We start from the raw sequence: 22,612 nt of genomic DNA, 5'->3' as shown, positions 1-22,612 counted from the left end.
ACCTCACACCCCAGACCTCACACCTCACCCCATCACCTCCCACCTGATCACCTCACACCCACCAACACCCACCCCACACTTCAGACCTCACACCCCATCACCTCACCACTTCACACCCCATCACCTCACAGCTCACCCCACCCCACCCCTCACACCCCTCCAGCCAGCAAAGCACGTGGGGAGTGGTGGGGCCTGTCCTTGAAGTCACCACAGCCCCAAAGATGCCTCTGGAAGGCTCCCCAGGCAGGGGGCTCCCTCAGGGAGGGCCGCCCACTCTCTGGCGCCTCCCTCCGAGCCTCACCCTCCTGCTCTGGTCCGTCCTTCCCCCGCCCCGGCTCTGGCTCCTTTGGTAGAGGCAGAGGATCACACCCCGTGGGGAGCCGAGGAGGGCCCCAGGGCCGTGAGTGTGGACTCGAGAGTCCAGAGGCCGTGGCCCCGTGCCTCGGTGGCTGTCCTGCCGGGCAGAGGACGGTGGGCCCGAGAGGGGGCAGTTCCTGGGCTGGAGGCACTGCAGCCGGCTGGGGGCTGTGGGGACCCGGGAGGAGCGGGCTGAGCTCTGAGGACATCTGGGAGGGACGGTGCAGGGCACGCCCTTTGGGTTTCCAGGACCTTCTAGAAGCCTGGCAGTAAGCGGGAGCCTGGGAAGCACATGCTGCCACAGCCTGAGGGGAGCAGAGGAAATGGCCGCTGAAAAACCTGGGGGACAGATGGGACCTGGGGGCTGGCGAGCCATCTTTGGGGAGGGGCCTCCATGAACATAGAGCAGACCTGGCCCCGTCTGGGGTGGAGTCCTAGCTCACTGAGCTCCAGACAGTGTGGGAGACTGGCAGGGGGTCTCCCACACTGGAGGGGCCGTCACCCTCCCCTGCAGATGTCCCTGTGAGGGCCTCTCCTGTCAGAGAAAGTCGGGAGGGGCTGGAGTGTCTGCCCTCTCCACTCCCGCTGGTCCACATCCAGAAAGAAGGACGCTGCCCGGATTCGAGGACATCCTTTAATCACAAATACTTCTCCACAGTCTGGCCACAGGCAGGAAGCGACTGCGGTGGGGGTTATTGGGAGACAGCTCAGACCACCCCCAGCAAGACCAACAGCTGCACCTGCTCCCTGCCGGCCCCTGGGCTGCCTTCCCAGGCCAACGCGTGTGCTTGACCACTCTGGCTGGCATCCCAGGGTGAGCTCTTCTCAGTAGAAGAGGGGATTTGCGGGGGGGCGGGGGTCTGCTCTGCCGTTGGGGCTCCAGAAGCCTTGGTCAGGCCGGGCCTCCGTGCCTACCTCCCACCTACTCTGCAACTTCTGTGAGCGGGCAGCCCTCCCCCTGCCCCCACACGCAGACCATGGCCTACACGATGCCCTCTGGGCGCTTGCTCCTCCAGACCACCAGCACCGTCACGAGCAGGGTCACCAGGATGGGGACCACGATGAAGGGGCAGAGGACGCTGCTGGGTGGGTCCTGCAAGGCCCTGCCTGAGACGGGGCAGTTTCTGAAGTAGCGCTGGTGGACGACGAGGAAGAACTTGTCCACCTCCGCGTTTGGCCAGAAGCAGTCCAGTTGCTGCACCACGTGCCTGGTGCAGTTGGAGAGCTCCTTGTAGCTCCTGCAGGTGGAAAAGCAGGTCGTCAGGCCCTGGCGGGCAGAGGACCCGGGGGGACTCGAGCTGGGGGCTCTCCACCCCAATCCCCACTGTGGCAAGCTCCACTGAAGCCCAGGCCCTGAGGTGGTAACTGGTTCTAGAGACAAAGGTCCTGGAAGGCTCCTGGGTGGGTGTGTGTGGGAAGCATGTGGCCAGACTCCAGAAGGCAAGCTGGAGCTAAGGGATTCTAGGAGCTATGATGTCACACCAAGGGCAGACTAGAAGGTGGACCAGCCAAGCATCTTCAGAAAGAAGTCTGGAAAAACGAGCTTCAGCCCTTTGAGCCCCTTGCCGTCCCCATCACCCCGTGCAGACCACTCCAGCCTGGAAGCTCCCCCAGCGGTCCACAGGACTTGTCGTGAGGCTTCCCACCCTACCTTCACCCCAACGCCTCATCTTCCCACTCTCTCTGAAATTGTGCCATAGCGCTATCACCCTTCACTCTGGTAGGTTATGCATTCTTTTTGCCTATTGAGTGTAAACACCATAAGGACAGGGATGTTGTCTGTTTGTTCACCTCTGTAATCCCAGTGCCTAGAAGCGTCCCTGGTACACGCCAAGAACCAATACATTTTGTTCTAAATTATGCTAAAATATAAATAACATGAAATTTACCATTTCAACCCTTTTAAACTGTGTAGTCCAGTGGCGTTAACTATAGTGGCATTGTGCAACCATCAGCACCATCCATCTCCAGAACTATTTCATTCCCAAACAGAAAATCTGTTCCCATTAAACACTCACACCTGTCTTCCCTCTAGTCTCTGGCAACTCCTGCCTTCTATCTCTGTGAAATCTGATGACTCCAGGTAGCTCACATAAGTGGGCTCATACACTCTTTGTCCTTTTGTGATTGGCTTATTTCACTGAACAGAATGTCCTTGAGGTTCATCCATGTTGTTGCACATGACAGGGTTCCCTTCCTTTTTAAGGCTGAATAATATACTGCTTGTACATACTTCATTTTGTTTATCTGCTCATTGACGGGCATTTGGGTTGCTTCTATGTTTTAACTGTTGTGACAAGTGCCGCTACTTTGAATATGGGATTCATGTAGCAGTTCATGCAGTTCAATTACGTATTCAAGTCTCTGCTTTCAATTCTTTCAGCTGCATATTCAGAAGCCAGAAATTGCTGGATCATATTATAAGTTTGTGTTTAATTTTTTGAGTCAATTTTTTAAAATAAATGAAGATTCAATGTTGGGGAAATGAAAATGTAGTTTCCAGAAAGTATCACTTCTGCTTAGGATGGAAAAAGCAAAACAGAATGCTGATTCCTCTTGAACGACAACCAACAAAGCTGAAGAAACTACAAAGTCATAGATTTTCTTGAGTCCATCGGAGAGCTGAGACTGCAAGTCAGCAATGTAACTTGAGTTTCAGGGAGGAGCAAGGCTGTGTGAAGAGGATGCAGCTGCTGTACCAGCTGCATAATAATGAGCTGCCCAGGGTTCAGGGTGGGCTGAGGGGGTCAGTCTGGAATTCCTGGGGCCCCAGGTGCACTGGTGGTTCCGTGACTCTTTGCTCTTTCTCATGAGGCTCTAGGGGGAGCATGTAAGAAAGGGGCAGGCACGGACACCACACGTTTCCCCAACCCTTCTCACATAAGCAGCAACACTGCCTTGGGCCGCTGAAGGATGAGAAAAACTGATCCTGATGAACAGATTCTGCTGCTTTGAACATGGGAGTGCATTTACCTATTCAAGTCTCTGTGGCTGCAGCTGAACAGGACTGAAGCCCTCCCAGACCCTTATCTCCAGGAAGCTAAGCCTTGAGCTGCTGAGAGAGGGATGGCACAGCCATCAGCCCCAGGGCACAAGAAGACACACCAGGGCTGGGAAAAGGGGAGAAAAAACTCCTTTCCCTTGGGAGGACAGTAGGAACCCATTCTGGACCTAGAAACCTGCATGATACCACACCACTGGGGGAGGGACAGGAATCTCCCACCCAAGCCCCCACACCACTGGGGGAGGGACAGGAATCTCCCACCCAAGCCCCCACACCACTGGGAGAGGGACAGGAATCTCCCACCCAAGCCCCCACAGATACAGGGAGGAGGTTGATGGTCTAGGGCTTTTCTGAGCTGAGACTGGACCAGGACAAGGGAATGCCTCTTCCTCTCTACCAAAATAAATCTGGCATAGAATAACAAGCAACAGTACTCTGCTGCAGGGAGGGGTAGAGAGACCTACTCTGTGGCACAGGTGTACAGGGTGGGACACAGAACACAGACAAAAATTCTCTAGCCCCACCCTCAGCACAATGGGAGCCCATTGCCAGAGATCTTTGAAGGCTATCATGCTCTGAAGGAAACCATAGCAACAACAAATCCCAGACCCAGCTCAACTCCTTACAAGATCAATTTAAATCCCATAATAACAGCCTGACACAAGAGGCTTAACTATTTCCAGATGTAAATACTATTTGTCTCAATCTCTTCTCTTCTAAACATGCAAGTTCAGCATTCAATAAAACATTAGGACTTGCTGTCAAAAGATAAAGCAATCAACAGAATCTGACTCAGAGATGACTCAGATATGGTAACTATCATACAGGGGCTTAAAAATATTAATATGATAAAGGGTCTAGTTGAGAAAGTAGACAATATGCACCAACAGAGAATTTCAGCAGAGATGGAAATGTAAGAAAGTCAAAGAGAAATGCTGCGGGAGGAAACCCCACAGTATCAGAGAGTCCTTCTTGATGAGGTCATCATCAGACTTGGCATCTGAGGAAAGAGCTAGTGAACTTGATGGGTGAATAGAAATTACCCAAGCTGAAACAAAAAGAAAAACACAAGCATCTAACAGTTGTGATAAATTAGGAGCACTGTCATTGATGTCATCTCCAGCTTGTAATTGGAATTCCAAAAGGAGAAGGGATGGGGCAGAAGAAATATTTAAGAGATAATGGCTGAAAATGTTCCATAAATAATGAGATGAAAAACCATAAATCCAAGAAGGCCAGAGACGCCAACCCCCCTGCCCCCCCCACCCCACCCAAACAGATCAAAAAGCAAAGCAACAGCAACAACAGCTACCTAGATATTAAAGTCAAACTGCTGAAAACCAATGGTGAAGAAAAAAAAATCCAAGAAAAGAATCTTGGAGTCATTCAGGAAAAAAAGAGACATCTACAGAGGAATGTGTGATGTGAACTACGGCAGACCTCTCACTGAGACTATGCAAGCCAGAAGACAATGGGTGGCATTTTTCAAGTACTAGGTGGGGATGCAGGGAGGGGTAGAGCGAAGGGCCACAAACCCCTGTCTGCCCAGAATCCTTTACTCAGCAAAAATATCTTTGAAATATGAGCTTTCAATAAAGGCCTTTTCAGAAAAAAGCTTACAGAGTTCGTGGTCAGCAGACCTGTGCTACAAGAAATGTTAAAGTTCTTCAGTCAAAAGAATATAACAAGGAACTTTGGACCCACACAAAGAAATGAAGAGTTCCTCCCAGTAAAATGAAGGTTTACAAAATATGCTTTTCCTTATTTTAGGACAGGAAATGAGTACACAGAGCAGAAGCCATAAATCAACATTGAGGAGACACTCAGGCATGTATTGAAAAGCAGAAGGGAAAAGGTTGGGGTCCCGCCAGCACCCAAGCACCCCTCCACCACAGCTCCTATCATATGGTCTCTCGATTACTAGGTCACTGTTCTTTCTGCCCTGCTTGCCCTTTGGGCCATGACCCCACGTGCACACAAGGCCTCCCTCAGTCCACATGACCATCTAAATGGATGGAGTGGGCAGAAGTGGTGGACGGTGTGCAGGAGCCATGCCTACAGGGGTGTGTGGTTTTTCTAAGAGAACAAGGATTCATGTTCCAAGCAGAAAATGGAAGTGGAAAAACCTACAGGAAGTCAGGACAGACTGGGTCTCATTGTGGAAAAATGAATTAGTACACGTCAGAAGCCTGGTACGAGGTGAGTGAAAGTGTGTCAACTGTTGTTAAAAACCAAAGACCAGCCTTTTGAGTGTGTGATTGGCCAACTACAGGGATACATGTTACCAGAGTGTCTTCTTCCCCACCTCAGATCCGTCAAATTGACGGGTAGTGTTAGGTGTGGTGCAGACACAGTGACTCAGTCAGTCCTAAATGTTGTCCCCTGTGCGCTGCCTGAGGAATAGAGCTGGGTTATCCCTTGAAGGAGGCATTGCCAGAATGGGAAGAACCCCTGACCCAGGAAACTGTGACACCAGGGACCACAGACTGGGCACATGTTGAGGCTGAGCCAGTGGTGGGCCATTCTGGGGCCAAGCACTTTCTCCTTGAAATATCCTTCCTGTCTGCAAAGCCAACCCCTCCACCCCCGTCTAAAAATATCCCTCATGCGGAGTTGGCTGCCCACTTCATCCTGTTTATTTATACAGAAGTGACAGCTGAAACTCTCAATAAATATTGTGAGCTCTGTCAGCAAGGATGTGATACAAGAATTCCCCCCAGAGTACAGACATTCTTCTGTTCAAAAGAACATTATACCGACTGAATGGGCCAAAATAATCATCAGGAAATATTCTTGTTTTAACCCTATATTTTCAGTTCTCATGTAATGGAATCATTTTCCTTTTTTGGCCAAGACTTTCTATTCTGGGCCCCCATGTGAACTTTGCTTGGAATGTTCCTGAACAGTATGGTGGGAGTTTTCAGTATGTCTGGGTCCCACCAAGTCCAGGCTCCTGGCACTGCACTTGATGATTATTTTTTCTTGTTGACAAGAAGGTGCCCACTGCTGCCCACAGGGGACTTGTCTGCTCTGGGGATACCAACCAGCATCAGGACTGACTGGTCCTGATTGTACAGCATCTGAGTATGGGCCCTGGTGCCCTGAAAAACTGGGTTCGAATCCAGCTCCACCTCTTATGCTGAATGATCCCGGGGCCTCATCTCTCCCATCCAAGCCTTATTGTTGTTGTTCAGTGGCTAAGTCATATCCGACTCTTTGTGACCCCATGGACTGCAGCACGCCAGGCTTTCCTGTCCATCACCAACTTCTGGAGCTTGCTCAAACTCATGTCTATTGAGTCAGTGATGACATCCAACGATCTCATCCTCTGTCGTCCCCTTCTCCTCCTGACTTCGATCTTTCCCAGCATCAGGGTCTTTTCCAATGAGTCCGTTCTCCCATCAGGTGGCCAAAGTATTGGAGCTTCAGCTTCAGCATCAGTCCTTCCAATGAATATTCAGGACTGATCTCCTTTAGGATGGACTGGTTGGATCTCCTTGTAGTCCAAGGGACTCTCAAGAGTCTTCTCCAGCCTTGGTCATCCAAGCCTTGGTCTCTTTATAGTCAATGAAGAGACAGGTCCTGACCTGACAGGGTTATTGGGCAGATCAAATTAAACAAGGTCAAGGACCTGGTGTACAGCAGGTGCCCAGTAAGTGGACGACTTCCGGACAACTGGTGTGTGGTCCCTGAAGGGTACATTTCTTGTTCTATAAACTCGGGTAAATGTTGACCAGGCGGTGTGTGTCTAAGTCTTCAGAATATCTGAGGAGGAACCACGAGTTTGGTTCACTTTCTCTGGACCTGTATTGGATTCCATCTCCCCAGGAGAGTTCACAGCCTGGTGGCTTCCAGCAGCTTTAAATACCTGCTGGTTGTAGGGGAGGTGGCACCACCTGGCACTCTGGCAGCTGGGGCACGTGAAGGAGACTGGGACCCATCTGAGGCCGGCTTGGGGAGCCCGTCCAAATGCTAGACTGACATGCTGTTGTTCAGTCACCAAGTCCTGTCCGACTCTTTGAGACCCCACGGACTGCAGCGCAGCAGCCTTCCCTGTCCTTCACTCTGTCCCGGAGTTTGCTCAGATTCATGTCTATCGAGTTGGTGATGCCATCCAACCATCTCATCCCCTGTTGTCCCCATCTCCTCTTGCTCAGTCTTTCCCGGCGTCAGGGTTTTTTTTTTTTTTTTCCCCAGACTGATGTGGTGGGGGGGTGGTTAGATAGATAGGGAGGTGTGTGGGTGAGTCCAAGACACAAAGAGGGATACTCATTCAGCTTTTGGCTGAATAGTTCTAGAAATACAAATGGCTAACAAGCATCTGGAAAAAAAATTGTTTAACCTCACTTATAAGGAAGAAAGAAGCAACATCCAAACAATCCATTTTCAAAATAAGAATTATGCGGTGCTGGTGAAGGTACAGTGAAATGAAGCAGGTTTTGTATCTTTACTAGTAGAAGATAAACAAGTAAAAGTTTCCAGAAAAGCTATTTGGCAGTTATTTCTGGAGAACTTCAAAGTCATGGATACCCTTTGAGTCAGGAATTCTATTTCTGGGAATTTTCCTAAATTAATAATATGAAAGGTAGACCAAAGTCATGCAAGAAGATGTCTCCTACAGAATTTTAATTTTGAAAAAGAGCAAGCAGTAGGACAGGACTCAGGTTGCTTACAAGAGCCTCTGCTATGTAGCTATAAAAAGATATTCAGGAAGAAAACACTTATGCTAAAACGCTGAACAGAAGAAGCCGTGGAGACCAAATGACACAGACAGCGTGGTTTCGGCATAAAGCGGTCCATGCAGGAGGGGAAGCCCCGGAACGTTAGGAGGGGCTGTCACCCCTGGAGGGGTGGGCTTTTATTCTCCTATCTCCGCTTTTGGAGGGATTTTTTTTTCACGTTTTTCCTACAGGCACATATTATTTTTATAATTGTATGTTTTAAAAGGCCTGTCGAAAGCCGGACACTCAAGCCCCCTGCATTTGCAGCCGTGGGCAGCACGTCTCCTTAGCCTTTGGCGCAGGGAACCCTCTGAATCCCAAGCAGTTGAGAGGACTGAGCGCGAGCCGGGAGCCGGGCTGGCGGTGGGTAGGGGGCGCGGGCACCCTCAGCCCTGCTGCCTGGCGGGTGGCACTTTGCTGGGGGCGTGGCCGCTCCACGTCTGGCACCGCCCAGGGCTCAGAGGGGCTGCGGTGGCCCCCGGCTTCTACTCAGTCCTGCAGACCCCCGCCCCGCCCAGCAGGCCCGCAGCCTACGGCCTTCCTTCCGTCCACCGGCCTAACCTCTGCCCCAGTTGGGTGGGGTCAATCCCGGCCCGGGGACCACCTTGGGGAAGCCCCCTCTCCCACCCTCTGCTTCCAGCACGGGGATTCTGCCCCCGAGGCCGCTCCGGGGTGGGGTGGGATGGAGCTCTGGGACTTCCCTCCTCCCTCCGGTGGGGGTGTGGGGGGTGGGGCGGGAAATTCTGCTCCAGGATGTAGTGGGAGGAAGGGCGGACCCCTCGGAGAGATACAAGGCTATGGCAATTCGGGGGCGCGGCCGGCCAGAGGGCCCTCGCCTCATCTCGGGTTCCACACGGATGCTGCGGGGATGAGATGCCCAGTCTCCGAGGGGCGTCTGCACCTGGGGGCTGGGAGGGCCCCGAGGCCAGGACCCCCTTTGGCATCCATCCCCCCGCCGGCTCCCTGCCCCAGGCGTCCAAGGACCCCGCGCTCCCTGGACCCTTCTTGCCGGAAGGACAAGGCCACCAGATGGCGCCCCCTCCTCGGGGACCGCCTCTCCTTGGTCCCTCCTCCCCTGACCTCTTCCCCAGAGACCCCCTCCCTCGCGGTCAGCACCCCCCACCCCGCCCCGTCTCTCCCTCGGGGCTCTCTGTCTTCTCGCTCCATCTGCCCATCTGTGGCCTGCCTCATCTGACCGCGCCCTTCCCGCCCGTGAGGGTCCTCTGCGCTCTGCCAGTGCTGCTTCACTCCTCTCCCGGGCCCTGCGACTGCAGCCTCCAACACTCCTGACATCCTCACCCCCATCTGAAGCCTTCCTGGGCACAGCGGGCTGTCCATGTACCTGACTCTTGGAGTGCCCCCGGCCTAGCCCCATCTCTCATTCCTGCTGGGAAGCCTTGCCCTCTCTGAGTTGCCTTGGGTCCCCCCATTTCCAGGGGTTCCCTCCCCTCCTGCAGCCCCGTCACGGACCAGCTTTCATTTCTCTGCACTGATCATGGGCCAGGGGCGTGGGCATCTCTGTGTCTCTTCTCCTCCCCCTACTCAGCTTAGCAGTTCAGTCAGTTCAGTTCAGTGACTCAGTCGTGTCCAACTCTCTGCGACCCCATGGACTGCAACATGCCAGGCTTCCCTGTCCATCACCAACTCCCGGAGCTTGCTCAAACTCATGTCCATGGCATTGGTAATGCCATCCAACCATCTCATCTTCTGTTGTCCCCTTCTCTTCCTGCCTTCAATCTTTCCCAGCATCAGAGTCTTTAGCAATGAGTCAGTTCTTCGCATCAGGTAGCCAAAGGATTGGAGCTTCAGCTTCAGCATCAGTCCTTCCAATGAATATTCAGGACTGATTTCCTTTAGGATGGACTGGTTGAATATCCTTGCTGTCCAAAGGCAGCTATCATCTTCCTCCTCTGCTTTCCTCTCTTCTGCAGTTTGGGCTCTGTCCACCATGGGCTCTTGGGGCCAGAGCCCTGGCCTCTGTGCTCTCCAGCCTCAGCCCACTGCCCACACCAGCTCGTCCTTGCTTCATACCTTCAATGCTCTGCCCCCTCCCCGTACCTATGCTGCATTCAAAAGCTCTCATGCAGCCCCCACCTCTCCACTCTCAACTGTGCCCCTCCCTCTCTCCCTGGCCACCCTGCCTGGCTGGTGTTCCTGCCTCAGGACCTTTGCACATGCTGCACTTTCTATGTGGAAGACCGTTCACCTGGTCCTCACAAGGCTAGTATCTGCATGTCCCTCAGATGTCACTTCCTCAAACAGGCCTTTTTTCTGATGCTTCAACTCATTAGGATCCCCAGCAAAATAGGGTTTTCCTTCACAGCTGTGTCCTTCTTTGTATCTGAACTTTTAACTTGGGATTGTTCACTCACTGTTGGTCTCGGTTACTAGACTGCAGACACCACGAGGGCAGGGAGAGTGTAGGGAAAAACAAAGCCCCACTCATCCTGTTCACAGCAGTCATCTCAAAGGCAAGAGAAACAAAAGCAGAAGGAAGAGAAAGGGACAGATCTGCCTGGAGACAGGAGAGGACGGCGGGGGCGATGGAGCACAAGCCAGCGCAGAAGACTGTAACCTGGTAACCCGGTAACCCGGTAACCTGGTAGCCGGGAAGAGAGGGGCGTTCACACAGAGAAGGGCGTTGTCACAGGTCCGCAGGGTCCAGAGAGCCTCCTGCTGTGAGTAATCATGACAGACTCTTCTTGTGGGGGGCTGTAACACACCTCTCCAGGTTGAGTGAATAGTAACTAGCATAAAAATGAAAAATAAATTTAATAAACCTGATTTCAGTGACTATATGAGGAAGTTTCTATCCTGCAAAGAATCAACAAGCTTTTTAAAAGTCCCAGGATCCTATTTAGGCCGCAAAGGAAAACTTGATAAATTCTCAAAGTGGAGATTTTAAGTCTTTGGCTACAATATCAGAAACTAGAAATTAGTAAAAAAAAAAAAAAGGATAAAATTAAAAAAAAAATTAACCCCTAGAAATGAAAGATCACTCTTATATAATTTCAGGGCCAAATGGCATTTAAAAATTCAATTATAGGTTGTTAAGAAAAAATAATGGCAACACTGCATGTAAAAATTAATGAAATCAAGGCAAAACTGAATTTTGAGAAAAATCTGCAGTTGTAATTTATCTCGTTATTACTAAAAATAAATGAAAATAAATGAAGTAAGAATCCAAATAAAGACATTTAAATAGAGAAACACAAAATAGATCTCTCCAAAGGGCAAATAGTTTAAATGCATTACTAATTATTGAAAACTAGTATTTATTGATATTTTTAAAAAACGTAAAAATGAATAAGTAGATTCAGCAGTTGATTCTTTAGAAAAATAGCTACAATGAAATGATCACATTTGTGGATAATCCAGAAAAAAAGCAGAGAAAACACCAACATACAAAACCACAGTTAAAAGATTAGAAAAAGTATGAGACTAACATGCAAAACATGTATGTTAAAAATTGGAAAGTCTTTGATGAATGGGAATGCTTTGGGGGAAATTATAAATGATGATCTTGACTTATAAAGTAGACAATCTAGAGGAAAAAAGAAAAAAATTGCTTAAGAACTACTTTCACAAAAGGTGCTAGACTCAGGCAGTTCTTTCAGATTCTTAAGGTCACAGAAAAAGATGTCAAGCTTCTCAGTTCTTTGAAATAGTTAACAAAACCCTGATCCCAAACCTCTTAAGATGACCCGCCCACGTGCCTGGGAACAGGCAGGCTCATGCAACAGATGTTCACTTTCACTTATAAATAGACACAGATGTCCTTTTTCAAACACTAGCAACTTTAAGCTAGCTGTATAGAATAAAGTGGGTTTATTTCAGGAAGGCTTCAGTGCTATTACTATAAAATCATACTTCAGTTTGTCAAAGGAAAGCAAAAAATCGTTTTGATACATGTTGCAAAGGCATTTGATAAAACTGAACATTCATTTCTGATTTTAAAAAAGGCACAACTTTGTAAAGCACAAAGAAGTTCTTCTTAATGTGATAAAAAAAAAATATCTCTCAAATGAATAGCAAACATCACGTTTGCTATTGAGGCACTTTCATGACAATTAGGAACGCGTTTATGTTTTAGGTGCCAGGTCTGCCTTCCCCCTGGTTTTTCCACCTTCGCTCCCACCCAAGATTTCATAAATAGCCACTGCAGGACCTTTCCAAAGTTGGCAGGGGCTGACAGCTCACCATGGGCTGGCCCACCCAAGTCAGGCTCCAGGCTTGGGGCCAGTGTGCCAGGCCAGCTCATCTCTGCAAAGGGCCTCCGACCACAGACAGGAGGGGCCGAGTGGCCCTCAGGGGGGGTAACCAAGCCCACCTGGGGGACTGCTCCCCAGACCCACAGTGCCTGGAGGCTGCACAGGACAGGGCATCTTTTGTTTTTCTTGATGCGGCAGGGAGCATATAAGAAGTCCTGTTGATGGTTGGATTGAAAACATTTCACTTCAAACTCTGGAGTCACCTGCAAACTTGTGCTGTGCTGGTGGGACCCGAGCCAGCGGTGTACCTGGGCTCACCTGGACCCCAAGGACTTGCTATGGGGGTGGGGGGCAGGTGGACCCCATACTGCGAAGCCCTCCCTAAACTAGGGAGATCAGAGAGATTCCAACCAGCTGGAAAAATCCACCGAGACCAAGTGATAGGTGTCTTCATGCATTTCTGCTGGCCTAGGGCTGACCCACAGGACACCTCGCCAGGAACGCTTTGCAGTCAGCATGACCACGGCCTGCAAATGCACTCTTGCGGGTGTTTCCTAGGTTCCCACTACACTGGGTCTGTCTGCTGTAGAACAGGGACTCCTGTTCTACATGTCTGGGCAAACCCATCTTCCCTGGGAACACTGGGAACCACGAGCTCCATGTCTGTCCAGGAATGACACACACTAGGAGGTGCCCCCTAATACTCCCAGGTCAATAAATAAACAATGCGACAGGCTTCATACCAAGCCTGAATGGCAGAAGTCAGTTCCAGCTCCCATCTTCACAAGACCAGCTCCCTGGCTAAACAGTACCTCCCGGACCACCGGCACTTGCTGAGCAAGGTGGACAAACGCCATTCTTCTTGGAAAATGAAAATGATATGAATAAAGGTGAGAAAAAAGAACCTTGGAAGGGGGGCTGTTCAAGGTAAGAAGAGGAAGAAAAGTGGAAAGAGGCTGGCGTTTTCTCTGTCCCTCAGGAGACACCCCCATCTGGAGGTTCCATCACCTAGACAGCAGAGGAAGCCAGGTGGTCGGGGAGACTGCAGGACCCCGCCCTCTTGGACAAGCCCTCTGGGGCCCCATTCTCACCGTCCCCTCCCACCCTGGGGCCTCTGGCTTTAGCTCCTCTGTCTTTTGCTCTTTCATTCTCTCTTCTCCTGGCCTGGAGCCAGCCTGACTGTCCCACTCCTGAGACATTCCACCAAGGCAAATGCCAGCAGTGTTCTGGGGTCCGTGGAGCTTGGGGGACACTGCACAGAGGGCCGCCCCACTCAGTACAGACAGGCGCTGAGTCCCCAGGATCTCCTCCCGCCTGCCCTCCTAGAGCCTCTTGCCTTGTAGACATGGGGGAGGGGGACTTCTGGGAAATTCTGAGCCTGTTTCTTCTCACTCGGTCTTGTTTCCAGCCGCCTCTCAGAACCCACTTAGGAATGACCCACTCGGTGACCCTCAGGCCAGATTTTGCATCTCCTGTTCCAGAGGAAGTGGTTCTCCCAGCCCTGGTCCACAGCAGGGACGGAGCAGGGGACCCCTTCGTCCGATGCCCCCAGCCCCCTCGCCACCTGCCTGCATACATTCCTGTCTCCAGCTCAGTACTGTGGGGATACACCCCTAGGCACGACCTCCGGGCCCTGGGACCCCTGTGTCTCCCCATCCCTGCAGGTGCTGCAGCCGCCCATGTGCTGTCTGTCCGCCCGGGGTGTGATCTCGGGTTCCCTGCTGTACCCCGGGCCCGGCATGGGGCACACCTTGCCCCGTGGAGGAGGCTGACATGTCTGTGACTCCAGGAGCCACTCAGAGTCCTTGTCCCCTGAACCTGGGCTGGGAGGGAAGGGGCATTGAGGGGGGGTCACTGTCCCTTCCAGCCTGGGCTGTCCAGGACCCCAGTGTGGACAGATGAGCCCTGGGGACAGCTGGGGTCGCCACCTGCATAGGGGCTCTGCAGCGGGGAGTCCCAGGCCCCCGGGGCACACACCTCTCAGAAGCACAGGCCGCAGTCTCTGCACTCAGAGCTGTAAGTGTATCAGTGCCCACTCAGACCCCGCAAGCCAGAGGTGCACCTCGGGGAAGGACGGGGGCACCCTGAGCTGAGTCTTCACTCGGCATCCGGGCCGGCCGCGGCCGCCTGGAAGCACGGTGTGCAGCACGTGGGGCCGGGCTGTGTGTGGGGGGCCCTGGGTGGGGTTAGAAGGGTGCCCCCTCCTCCAGGCAGGGCATGCGGCTTGGGAAGCCAGATTTCCGCTTCTGCCTCAGCCAGCTGCCCTGTGAAGCTGCTGTGTGTCCTCAGGCAAGAGGCTCAGGATCTCTGAGCTGTGGGATCCATCTGGGCAGAAGGCCCAGGGCTGAGATGACCGCCAGGAAGCCGGTGCATGTGGGGCAGTCCCCACTCCCCAACCCCCACTGGGAAAAGCGCCCAACCAAGGTGATGCTAGTCAAGTGACGCCCAAAATTCTCCAAGCCAGGCTTCAGCAATACGTGAACCGTGAACTTCCAGATGTTGAAGCTGGTTTTAGAAAAGGCAGAGGAAACAGAGATCAAATTGCCAACATCTGCTGGATCATTGAAAAAGCAAGAGAGTTCCAGAAAAACATCTATTTCTGCTTTATTGACTATGCCAAAGCCTTTGACTGTGTGGATCATCACAAACTCTGGAAAATTCTGAAAGAGATGGGAATACCAGACCACCTGACCTGTCTCCTGAGAAATCTGTGTGCAGGTCAGGAAACAACAGTTAGAACTGGACATGGAACAACAGACTGATTCCAAATAGGAAAAGGAGTCCATCAAGGCTGGATATTGTCACCCTGCTTATTTAACTTATATGCAGAGTACATCATGAGAAACGCTGGGCTGGAAGAAACACAAGCTGGAATCAAGATTGCCGGGAGAAATATCAATAACCTCAGATATGCAGATGACACCACCCTTATGGCAGAAAGTGAAGAAGAACTAAAGAGCCTCTTGATGAAAGTGAAAGAGGAGAGTGAAAAAGTTGGCTTAAAGCTCAACGTTCAGAAAACTAAGATCATGGCATCTGGTCCCATCACTTCATGGCAAATAGATGGGGAAACAGTGTCAGACTTTATTTTTGGGGGGCTCCAAAATCACTGCAGATGGTGACTGCAGCCATGAAATTAAAAGACGCTTACTCCTTGGAGGGAAAACTATGACCAACCTAGACAGCATATTATAAAGCAGAGACATTACTTTGCCAAAAAGGTCCATCTAGTCAAGGCTATGGTTTTTCCAGTGGTCATGTATGAGTGTGAGAGTTGGAACATAAGGAAGGCTGAGTGCTGAAGAATTGATGTTTTTGAACTGTGGTGTTGGAGAAGACTCTTGCGAGTCCCTTGGACTACAAGGAGATCCAACCAGTCCATCCTAAAGGAGATTAGTCCTGAGTGTTCATTGGAAGCACTGATGTTGAAGCTGAAACTCCAATACTTTGGCCACCTGATGCGAAGAACTGACTCATTGGAAAAGACCCTGATGCTGGGAAAGATTGAGGGTAGGAGGAGAGGGGGACACAACAGAGGATGAGATGGTTGGATGGCATCCCCGACTTGATGGACATGAGTTTGAGCAAACTCAGAGAGTTGGTGATGGACAGGGAGGCCTGGCATGCTGCGGTCCATGGGGTTGCGAAGAGTCGGACACGACTGAGCGGCTGAACTGAACTGAAGGTGACTGCTATCAATTGAGGGCGCCACCGTTTCCTTGTGTTTCTGGAAGATGTCCACAGAGTTTGGGGGACAACCCGGAGCTTTGCCACCATGCCGGGCAGCTCTCAACCCTGCCCTGGTGTCCTGAGCTTGGCACTGGTCAGGGCACTGGGCCTCTGCTCCCTCTCCAGGCTCTGCAGCAGGCTTCCTCAGAAAAGCCCAGCCTGTGAGACGCATCCTCACGGAGGAGCAGGAAGGCCCAGAGGGGACAGAGGGGCTGCTGGGTGCCGTGTGGGGAGACTGGACTTCAGGGACCCAAGGCTGCAGAGACCGAGGGGGGCAGGCACCCGCCTCTTCGGACACCCTGCGGCAGGTGGGGCTGGTCTGATGTCCACAAGGGGGTATGGGCTCCTGCTGGGAGCACGTGCGCACGGGGCCCTGGGGCAGGACAGGCCCAGTCTCGCCCCGCTGGGTGATGGACACCCTGTAACTAGGAGGGAGCTGTGGGCACACAGAATGGGGACTCACTTAGGCTGGGGTGCACAGCCCGCACACCCCAAAGCTGACTGTGACCTCTGAGCGGACACACCCCATCCCCGTGACAGGGAAACCCTCTGTTGTTCAGCAGACAGGACACACTGAGGCCACTCACGTGGCGCCCAGACTCCGCCCTGCCTTGCAGCCCAGGGAGCTGGGCAGGTGACCAAGCGAGTGGCCCCAGGGGGCAGTGAGGTGGCTGGCCCAGGGTCTGACTTGGGGTCTGCTTGCCTCCTACGTGTAGACCGCTAACCCCCTTGGGGAGAGGCCTCCCCCGCTGGCCCTCTTCCATGGGCTCTGCTCTGGGCAGGAAGGACTCTGGGCCCCTCTGCCCTGGCTGGGAGGAGTCCAACCCTGACTCCGAAAGCAGCCACTCTGGCATCAGACACCAGCTGGGCACTGCCAGGCCAGGCTCCCCACAGGCAGCAGGGCACACCGCCACCTCAGGATCAGGCCACAGCAGGACCCGGCTCTGGGGGTCTGCGGTGCAAGGAGGGAGGCTCCAGTTTCCAAATGCAGGGGGTGTCTTCCAAGGGCCGGTAGGTGGGGTGTGACTGTGCCCACAGCGCTCGGCCCTGGGTCTGAGGACACCGGGAGCAGTGCCCGCTGGTGGCCAGGCCAGTGGGACCCCTCTGACCTGCTGCCACCCTGGGATCTCCTGGGACCACTGTTTGGACACCCAGGTCCAGCAGGGTGAAGTCCCCGGCTGGCCGCACCCAGCCTGCTGGGGCCCAGGGCCCTGCCCTTGCCAGGACATGGGTGAACATGCCTGTCTGAGCCCGGGATTAAGCAGGACTGCCAGGGTGCTATATTTGGACTCTAACAGCCTTCAGGAAGCCACGTTGGCGGCCAGAGAGACAGGATTTCCCCTCCAGGCCCTGCGGCCCCGCCCCTGGGCCTGGGCAGGGCCCTGGTCCCTGTCCCCCTGCCCTGGTGGTCCTTTGTCTCCCTGATGCACTGGATTCTCCTGGGACCCCTGAGAGCTTCCCAAAGCCTTGATGGACTACCTTCCCCTCCTCAGTAAGGGCCCCCAGCATGAGCTCACCCCCAACCACATGTCCCGCCAGCTGCCCATGCCCAGCTGGCCCCCTCCTGGCTGGCCCATCTTGTCTGGAGCTCAAGGCAACACTGAGGGTTGGGGCAGGGCCACAGAACATTCTGTACCACAGGACAGCGACCAGCGGTGGGCTTTGAGAACTGAGGCTCTATGCTTCTACCTTTAAAATGGGTAGAGTGGTCCCAGGCTCCCAGCAAGGGGGCGTGAGTCCCCCACCTTGCCTAGTAGGAGGCAGTCATGAGGCTAAGAAGCCCCAACTGAGATGCCCACCCCACCCCCCTGAGGCACCTGGCTGCCCCTGACCCTCTGGCCTGGTGATACTGTTCCACCACCCCGGGAACACATGCCCACGAAGGAGGGCAAGTCCCCCCAGCAAGGGAGAAGCTCCCAGTCATCCTCAGGGGCTTCTCCGTGGCCCCAAATCACCCTGGGACACAAGCCTGGACCATGAGCACCCGGAGGATGGAGACACAGGGAAATAGGTGTCACGGGGAAACTGCAGACCCACCTGGCTTCCAGGAGAGGGGTCTCAAACCTTCCCCACCTGCTCCAGGACCAGGTGGGGAGGGTGTCTGCACTGGTGCTCCCCATCAGCTCGTGTCCCCCGCGGTCTCGGCTGCCAGGGTCTGAGGACGTGTGTCTTGAGAGCTCTGCCCAGGCAGCCGTGATGCAGCCACTGGGGCTCCAGGCCCATGTCCTGCCTGCCCTGCTCCTCTGCTGTCTATTTCTGGTCCCCTGGTTCTGGCAACCCACGAACCTCTGAGCCAGAGAAAAGGAGCTCATATTTAAAAGACAAAGCAAAATCTCTTCTGCTTTCTCTGAAAACATGATGAAAAGCCAGAGACAATGGGACAACAAGCAGCTTCAGGAACTTCATGCTCATGAACTATATGAACAAGGCTGCTCAGCATAGATGTATTATCCTGTCAGGTTGTCACTAAAGTACAAAGGCAGCAAAAAGCTCCTTGGAAAGTTTTGAATTCTGAGAATGTACTAATCACATGGCTTATTTCTAGGATCTACTTCAAACTGTTGCCTGAAATTAAAACACGTAAAAAGGAATGATGATGTTAAAAACAGTAAGACATGTTTGAATTAACGGCCTGTCTGCACAGATTAAGTAACCAAGAGCCCTATCAGATCAATAGTTATTGCTGATAAAAGAACAGAGAGTACAAAATAAAACCAAAATAGAAGGCAGAAAGAAAGACGTAGGTTTTAGAACATTCTGTACCGTCTGAGCCACCAGAGAAGCCCTTTAGAACATTAGCTGAAATCAATGAAGAGAGGCAGAGAGGAAGAGATAGGTAGATAAGCATACAGATAGATGGACAGAAGGATACCTAGAGAGGGAGGTAGGTAGAATTAGACAGACAGATAAAGATAGGCACACAGAGGCAGATAGGTAGATGCAATGATAGATAAGTAAATAGATGGATGGATGGATGGATAGAAAGAGATAGATGGAAAGATAGATATCAGTTCAGTTCAGTTCAGTTGCTCAGTTGTGTCTGACTCTTTGTGACCCCATGAATTGCAGCACGCCAGGCCTCCCTGTCCATCACCAACTCCCGGAGTTCACTCAGACTCACGTCCATCGAGTCAGTGATGCCATCCAGCCATCTCATCCTCTGTCGTCCCCTTCTCCTCCTGCCCCCAATCCCTCCCAGCATCAGGGTCTTTTCCAATGAGTCAACTCTTCGCATGAGGTGGCCAAAGTACTGGAGTTTCAGCTTTAGCATCATTCCTTCCAAAGAAATCCCAGGGCTGATCTCCTTCAGAATGGACTGGTTGGACCTCCTTGCAGTTCAAGGGACTCTCAAGATTCTTCTCCAACACCACTGTTCAAAAGCATCAATTCTTCGGTGTTCAGCCTTCTTCACAGTCCAACTCTCACATCCATACATGACCACAGGAAAAACCATAGCCTTGACTAGACGGACCTTTGTTGACAAAGTAATGTCTCTGCTTTTCAATATGCCATCTAGGTTGGTCATAACTTTTCTTCCAAGGAGTAAGCGTCTTTTCATTTCATGGCTGCAGTCACCATCTGCAGTGATTTTGGAGCCCCCAAAAAATAAAGTCTGACACTGTTTCCACTGTTTCCCCATCTATTTGCCATGAAGTGATGGGACCAAATGCCATGATCTTCATTTTCTGAATGTTGAGCTTTAAGCCAACTTTTTCACTCTCCTCTTTCACTTTCATCAAGAGGCTTTTGAGTTCTTCTTCACTTTCTGCCATAAGGGTGGTGTCATCTGCATATCTGAGGTTATTGATATTTCTCCCGGCAATCTTGATTCCAGCTTGTGCTTCTTCCAGCCCAGCGTTTCTCATGATGTACTCTGCATATAAGTTAAATAAGCAGGGTGACAATATACAGCCTATGGAGGGAGCCAAAACACCAGAGTTTTGAATGCAGAGTGCCAAAGAATAGCAAGGAGAGATAAGAAAGCCTTTCTCAGTGATCAATGCAAACAAACAGAGGAAAACAATAGAATGGGAAAGACTAGAGATCTCTTCAAGAAAATTAGAGACATCAAGGGAACATTTCATGCAAAGATGGACACACTAAAGGTCAGAAATGGTATGGACCTAACAGAGGTAGAAGATATTAAGAAGAGGTGGCAAGAATACACAGAAGAACTGTACAAAAAAGATCTTCACGACCCAGATAATCACGATAGTATGATCACTGACTTAGAGCTAGACATCCTGGAATGCAAAGTCAAGTGGGCCTTAGGAAGCATCACTATGAACAAAGCTAGTGGAGGTTACGGAATTCCAGTTGAACTATTCCAAATCCTAAAAGATGATGCTGTGAAAGTGCTGCACTCAATATGCCAGCAAAGTTGGAAAATTCAGCAGTGGCCACAGGAGTGGAAAAGGTCAGTTTTCATTCCAATCCCAAAGAAAGGCAATGCCAAAGAATGCTCAAACTACCACACAATTGCACTCATCTCACACACTAGCAAAGAAATGCTCAAAACTCTCCAAGCTCGGCTTCAACAGTATGTGAACCATGAACTTCCAGATGTTCAAGCTGGATTTAGAAAAGGCAGAGGAACCATAGAATAAATTGCCAACATCCATTGGATCATCGAAAAAGCAAGAGAGTTTCAGAAAAACATCTACATCTGCTTTATTGACTACGCCAAAGCCTTTGACTGTGTGGATCACAATAAACTGTGGAACATTCTTCAAGAGATGGGAATACCAGACCACCTGACCTGCCTCCTGAGAAATCTGTGTGCAGGTCAGGAAACAACAGTTAGAACTGGACATGGAACAACAGACTGGTTCCTAATAGGAAAAGGAGTATGTCAAGGCTGGATATTGTCACCCTGCTTATTTAACTTCTATGCAGAGTACATCATGACAAATGCTGGGCTGGATGAAGCACAAACTGAAATCAAGATTGCTAGGAGAAATATCAATAACCTCAGATATGCAGATGACACCACCCTTATGGCAGAAAGAGAAGAAGAACTAAAGAGCCTCTTGATGAAAGTGAAAGAGGAGAGTGAAAAAGTTGGCTTAAAACTCAACATCCAAAAAACTAAGATCATGGCATCTGGTCCCGTCACTTCATGGGAAATAGATGGGGAAACAAGTGAAACAGTGACAAACTTTATTTTTTGGGCTCCAAAATCACTGCAGATGGTGATTGCAGCCATGAAATTAAAAGACGCTTACTTCTTGGAAGGAAAGTTATGAGTAACCTAGACAGCATATTAAAAAGCAGAGACATTACTTTGCCAACAAAGGTCCATCTAGTCAAAGCTATGGTTTTTCCAATAGTCATGTATGGATGTGAGAGTTGGACTGTGAATAAAGGTGAGCACCGAAGAATTGATGCTTTTGAACTGTGGTGTTGGAGAAGACTGTTGAGAGTCACTTGGACTACAAGGAGATCCAACCAGTCCATTCTAAAGGAAATCAGTTCTGAATATTCATTGGAAGGACTGATGCTGAAGCTGAAACTGCAATACTTTGGCTACCTGATGTGAAGAATTGACTCCTTAGAAGACGCTGATTCTGGGAAAGATTGAAGGCAGGAGGAGGAGGGGACGACAGAGGATGAGATGGTTGGATGGCATCACCGACTCGATGGACATGAGTTTGAGTAAGATCCGGGAGTTGGTGATGGACAGGGAAGCCTGGTATGCTGCAGTCCATGGGGTCACAGAGAGTCAGACACGACTGAACTAAAATGAATGGAAAACTGGGCCTTTTGGTTTCCCTTTGATGAATAAAGTGGCATCTAAATGAAGGGAAAAAGGGGGAGAAAAACACAGAGATAAAACAAACGTTGGGAGTTCCTGGTGTCCAGTGGTTAAGAATCTACCTGCCAATGCAGGGGACATGGGTTCGATCCCTGGCCTGGGAAGATTCCATGTGCTGAGGAGTGACTAGGCCCATGTGTCACAACGTCTGAGCCCATGCTCTAGAGCCTGAAAGCCGCAACTACCAAGCCTGCTGGGTCAGCGCTGCAACTACTGAAGCCCAGGAGCCTAGGGCCCGTGCTCCCCAACAAGACAAGCCAGCTCAACGAGAAGCCCACACACTGAAACAGAGTGGCCCCTGCTTGCTGCAAGCAGAGAAAGGCTCTGCAAAGCAATGAAGACCTAGTGCAGCCAAACAACAACAATAAAAACACAAAACTTGGATGTAGAGGACAGTGCACATTTAAGGGGATGCTACACACCACTGTGGTTTAGTGAGAGGTTATGGGCCACACAGACATTGCTGAACCATGAACAGGAAGCCAGAAGCAGCCAAAACTAATCAACAGTGGGGGAAGAAACTGGAGAACGAACTCCCCCAATCTATTCAGAGCTGAGTCCTCCCGTGGGAAGGACTCTTGTAAACATCTGTTGCCCCCTTCTCCTCCTGCCTTCAATCTTTCCCAGCATCAGGGTCATTCCCAGTGAGTCCACTCTTCGCATCCAATGTCCAGAGTGTTGGAGCTTCAGCTTCAGCAACAGTCCTTCCAGTGAATATTCAGGATCTCCTTGCAGGAACCAATCATGCTCCAGGTACGTCGGTTATTTCCTACTC

The 22,612-nt window shown here is 51.2% G+C and overlaps 1 protein-coding gene across 3 annotated transcripts in view; it reads right to left on the bottom strand.

Annotated features, from left to right (window-relative positions):
* Window positions 1–977: 977 nt before the first annotated feature.
* RAMP1 (receptor activity modifying protein 1) overlaps window positions 978–22,612 on the bottom strand; it is a 41,942-nt gene continuing 20,307 nt past the window's right edge. The window contains exons 1-2 of one of the 3 annotated variants that reach the window (XM_055586587.1): window positions 18,060–19,021; window positions 978–1,595 (exon numbers count right to left, since the gene is read on the bottom strand). In XM_055586587.1, the coding sequence (XP_055442562.1) occupies window positions 1,340–1,595; window positions 18,060–18,379 (576 nt within the window). In that variant the 5' untranslated portion in view covers window positions 18,380–19,021 and the 3' untranslated portion in view covers window positions 978–1,339. Of the gene's footprint in view, window positions 1,596–10,657; window positions 11,158–18,059; window positions 19,022–22,612 lie in introns of those variants that run through there. The other 2 variants (XM_055586589.1, XM_055586588.1) reach the window with 2 other exon arrangements.

Source organism: Bubalus kerabau, chromosome 6, assembly GCF_029407905.1.
Source record: "Bubalus kerabau isolate K-KA32 ecotype Philippines breed swamp buffalo chromosome 6, PCC_UOA_SB_1v2, whole genome shotgun sequence".
Taxonomy (NCBI): domain Eukaryota; kingdom Metazoa; phylum Chordata; class Mammalia; order Artiodactyla; family Bovidae; genus Bubalus; species Bubalus kerabau.
Note: the sequence above shows the minus strand (reverse complement) of the source record. Positions and strands in the feature narration are given on the sequence as shown.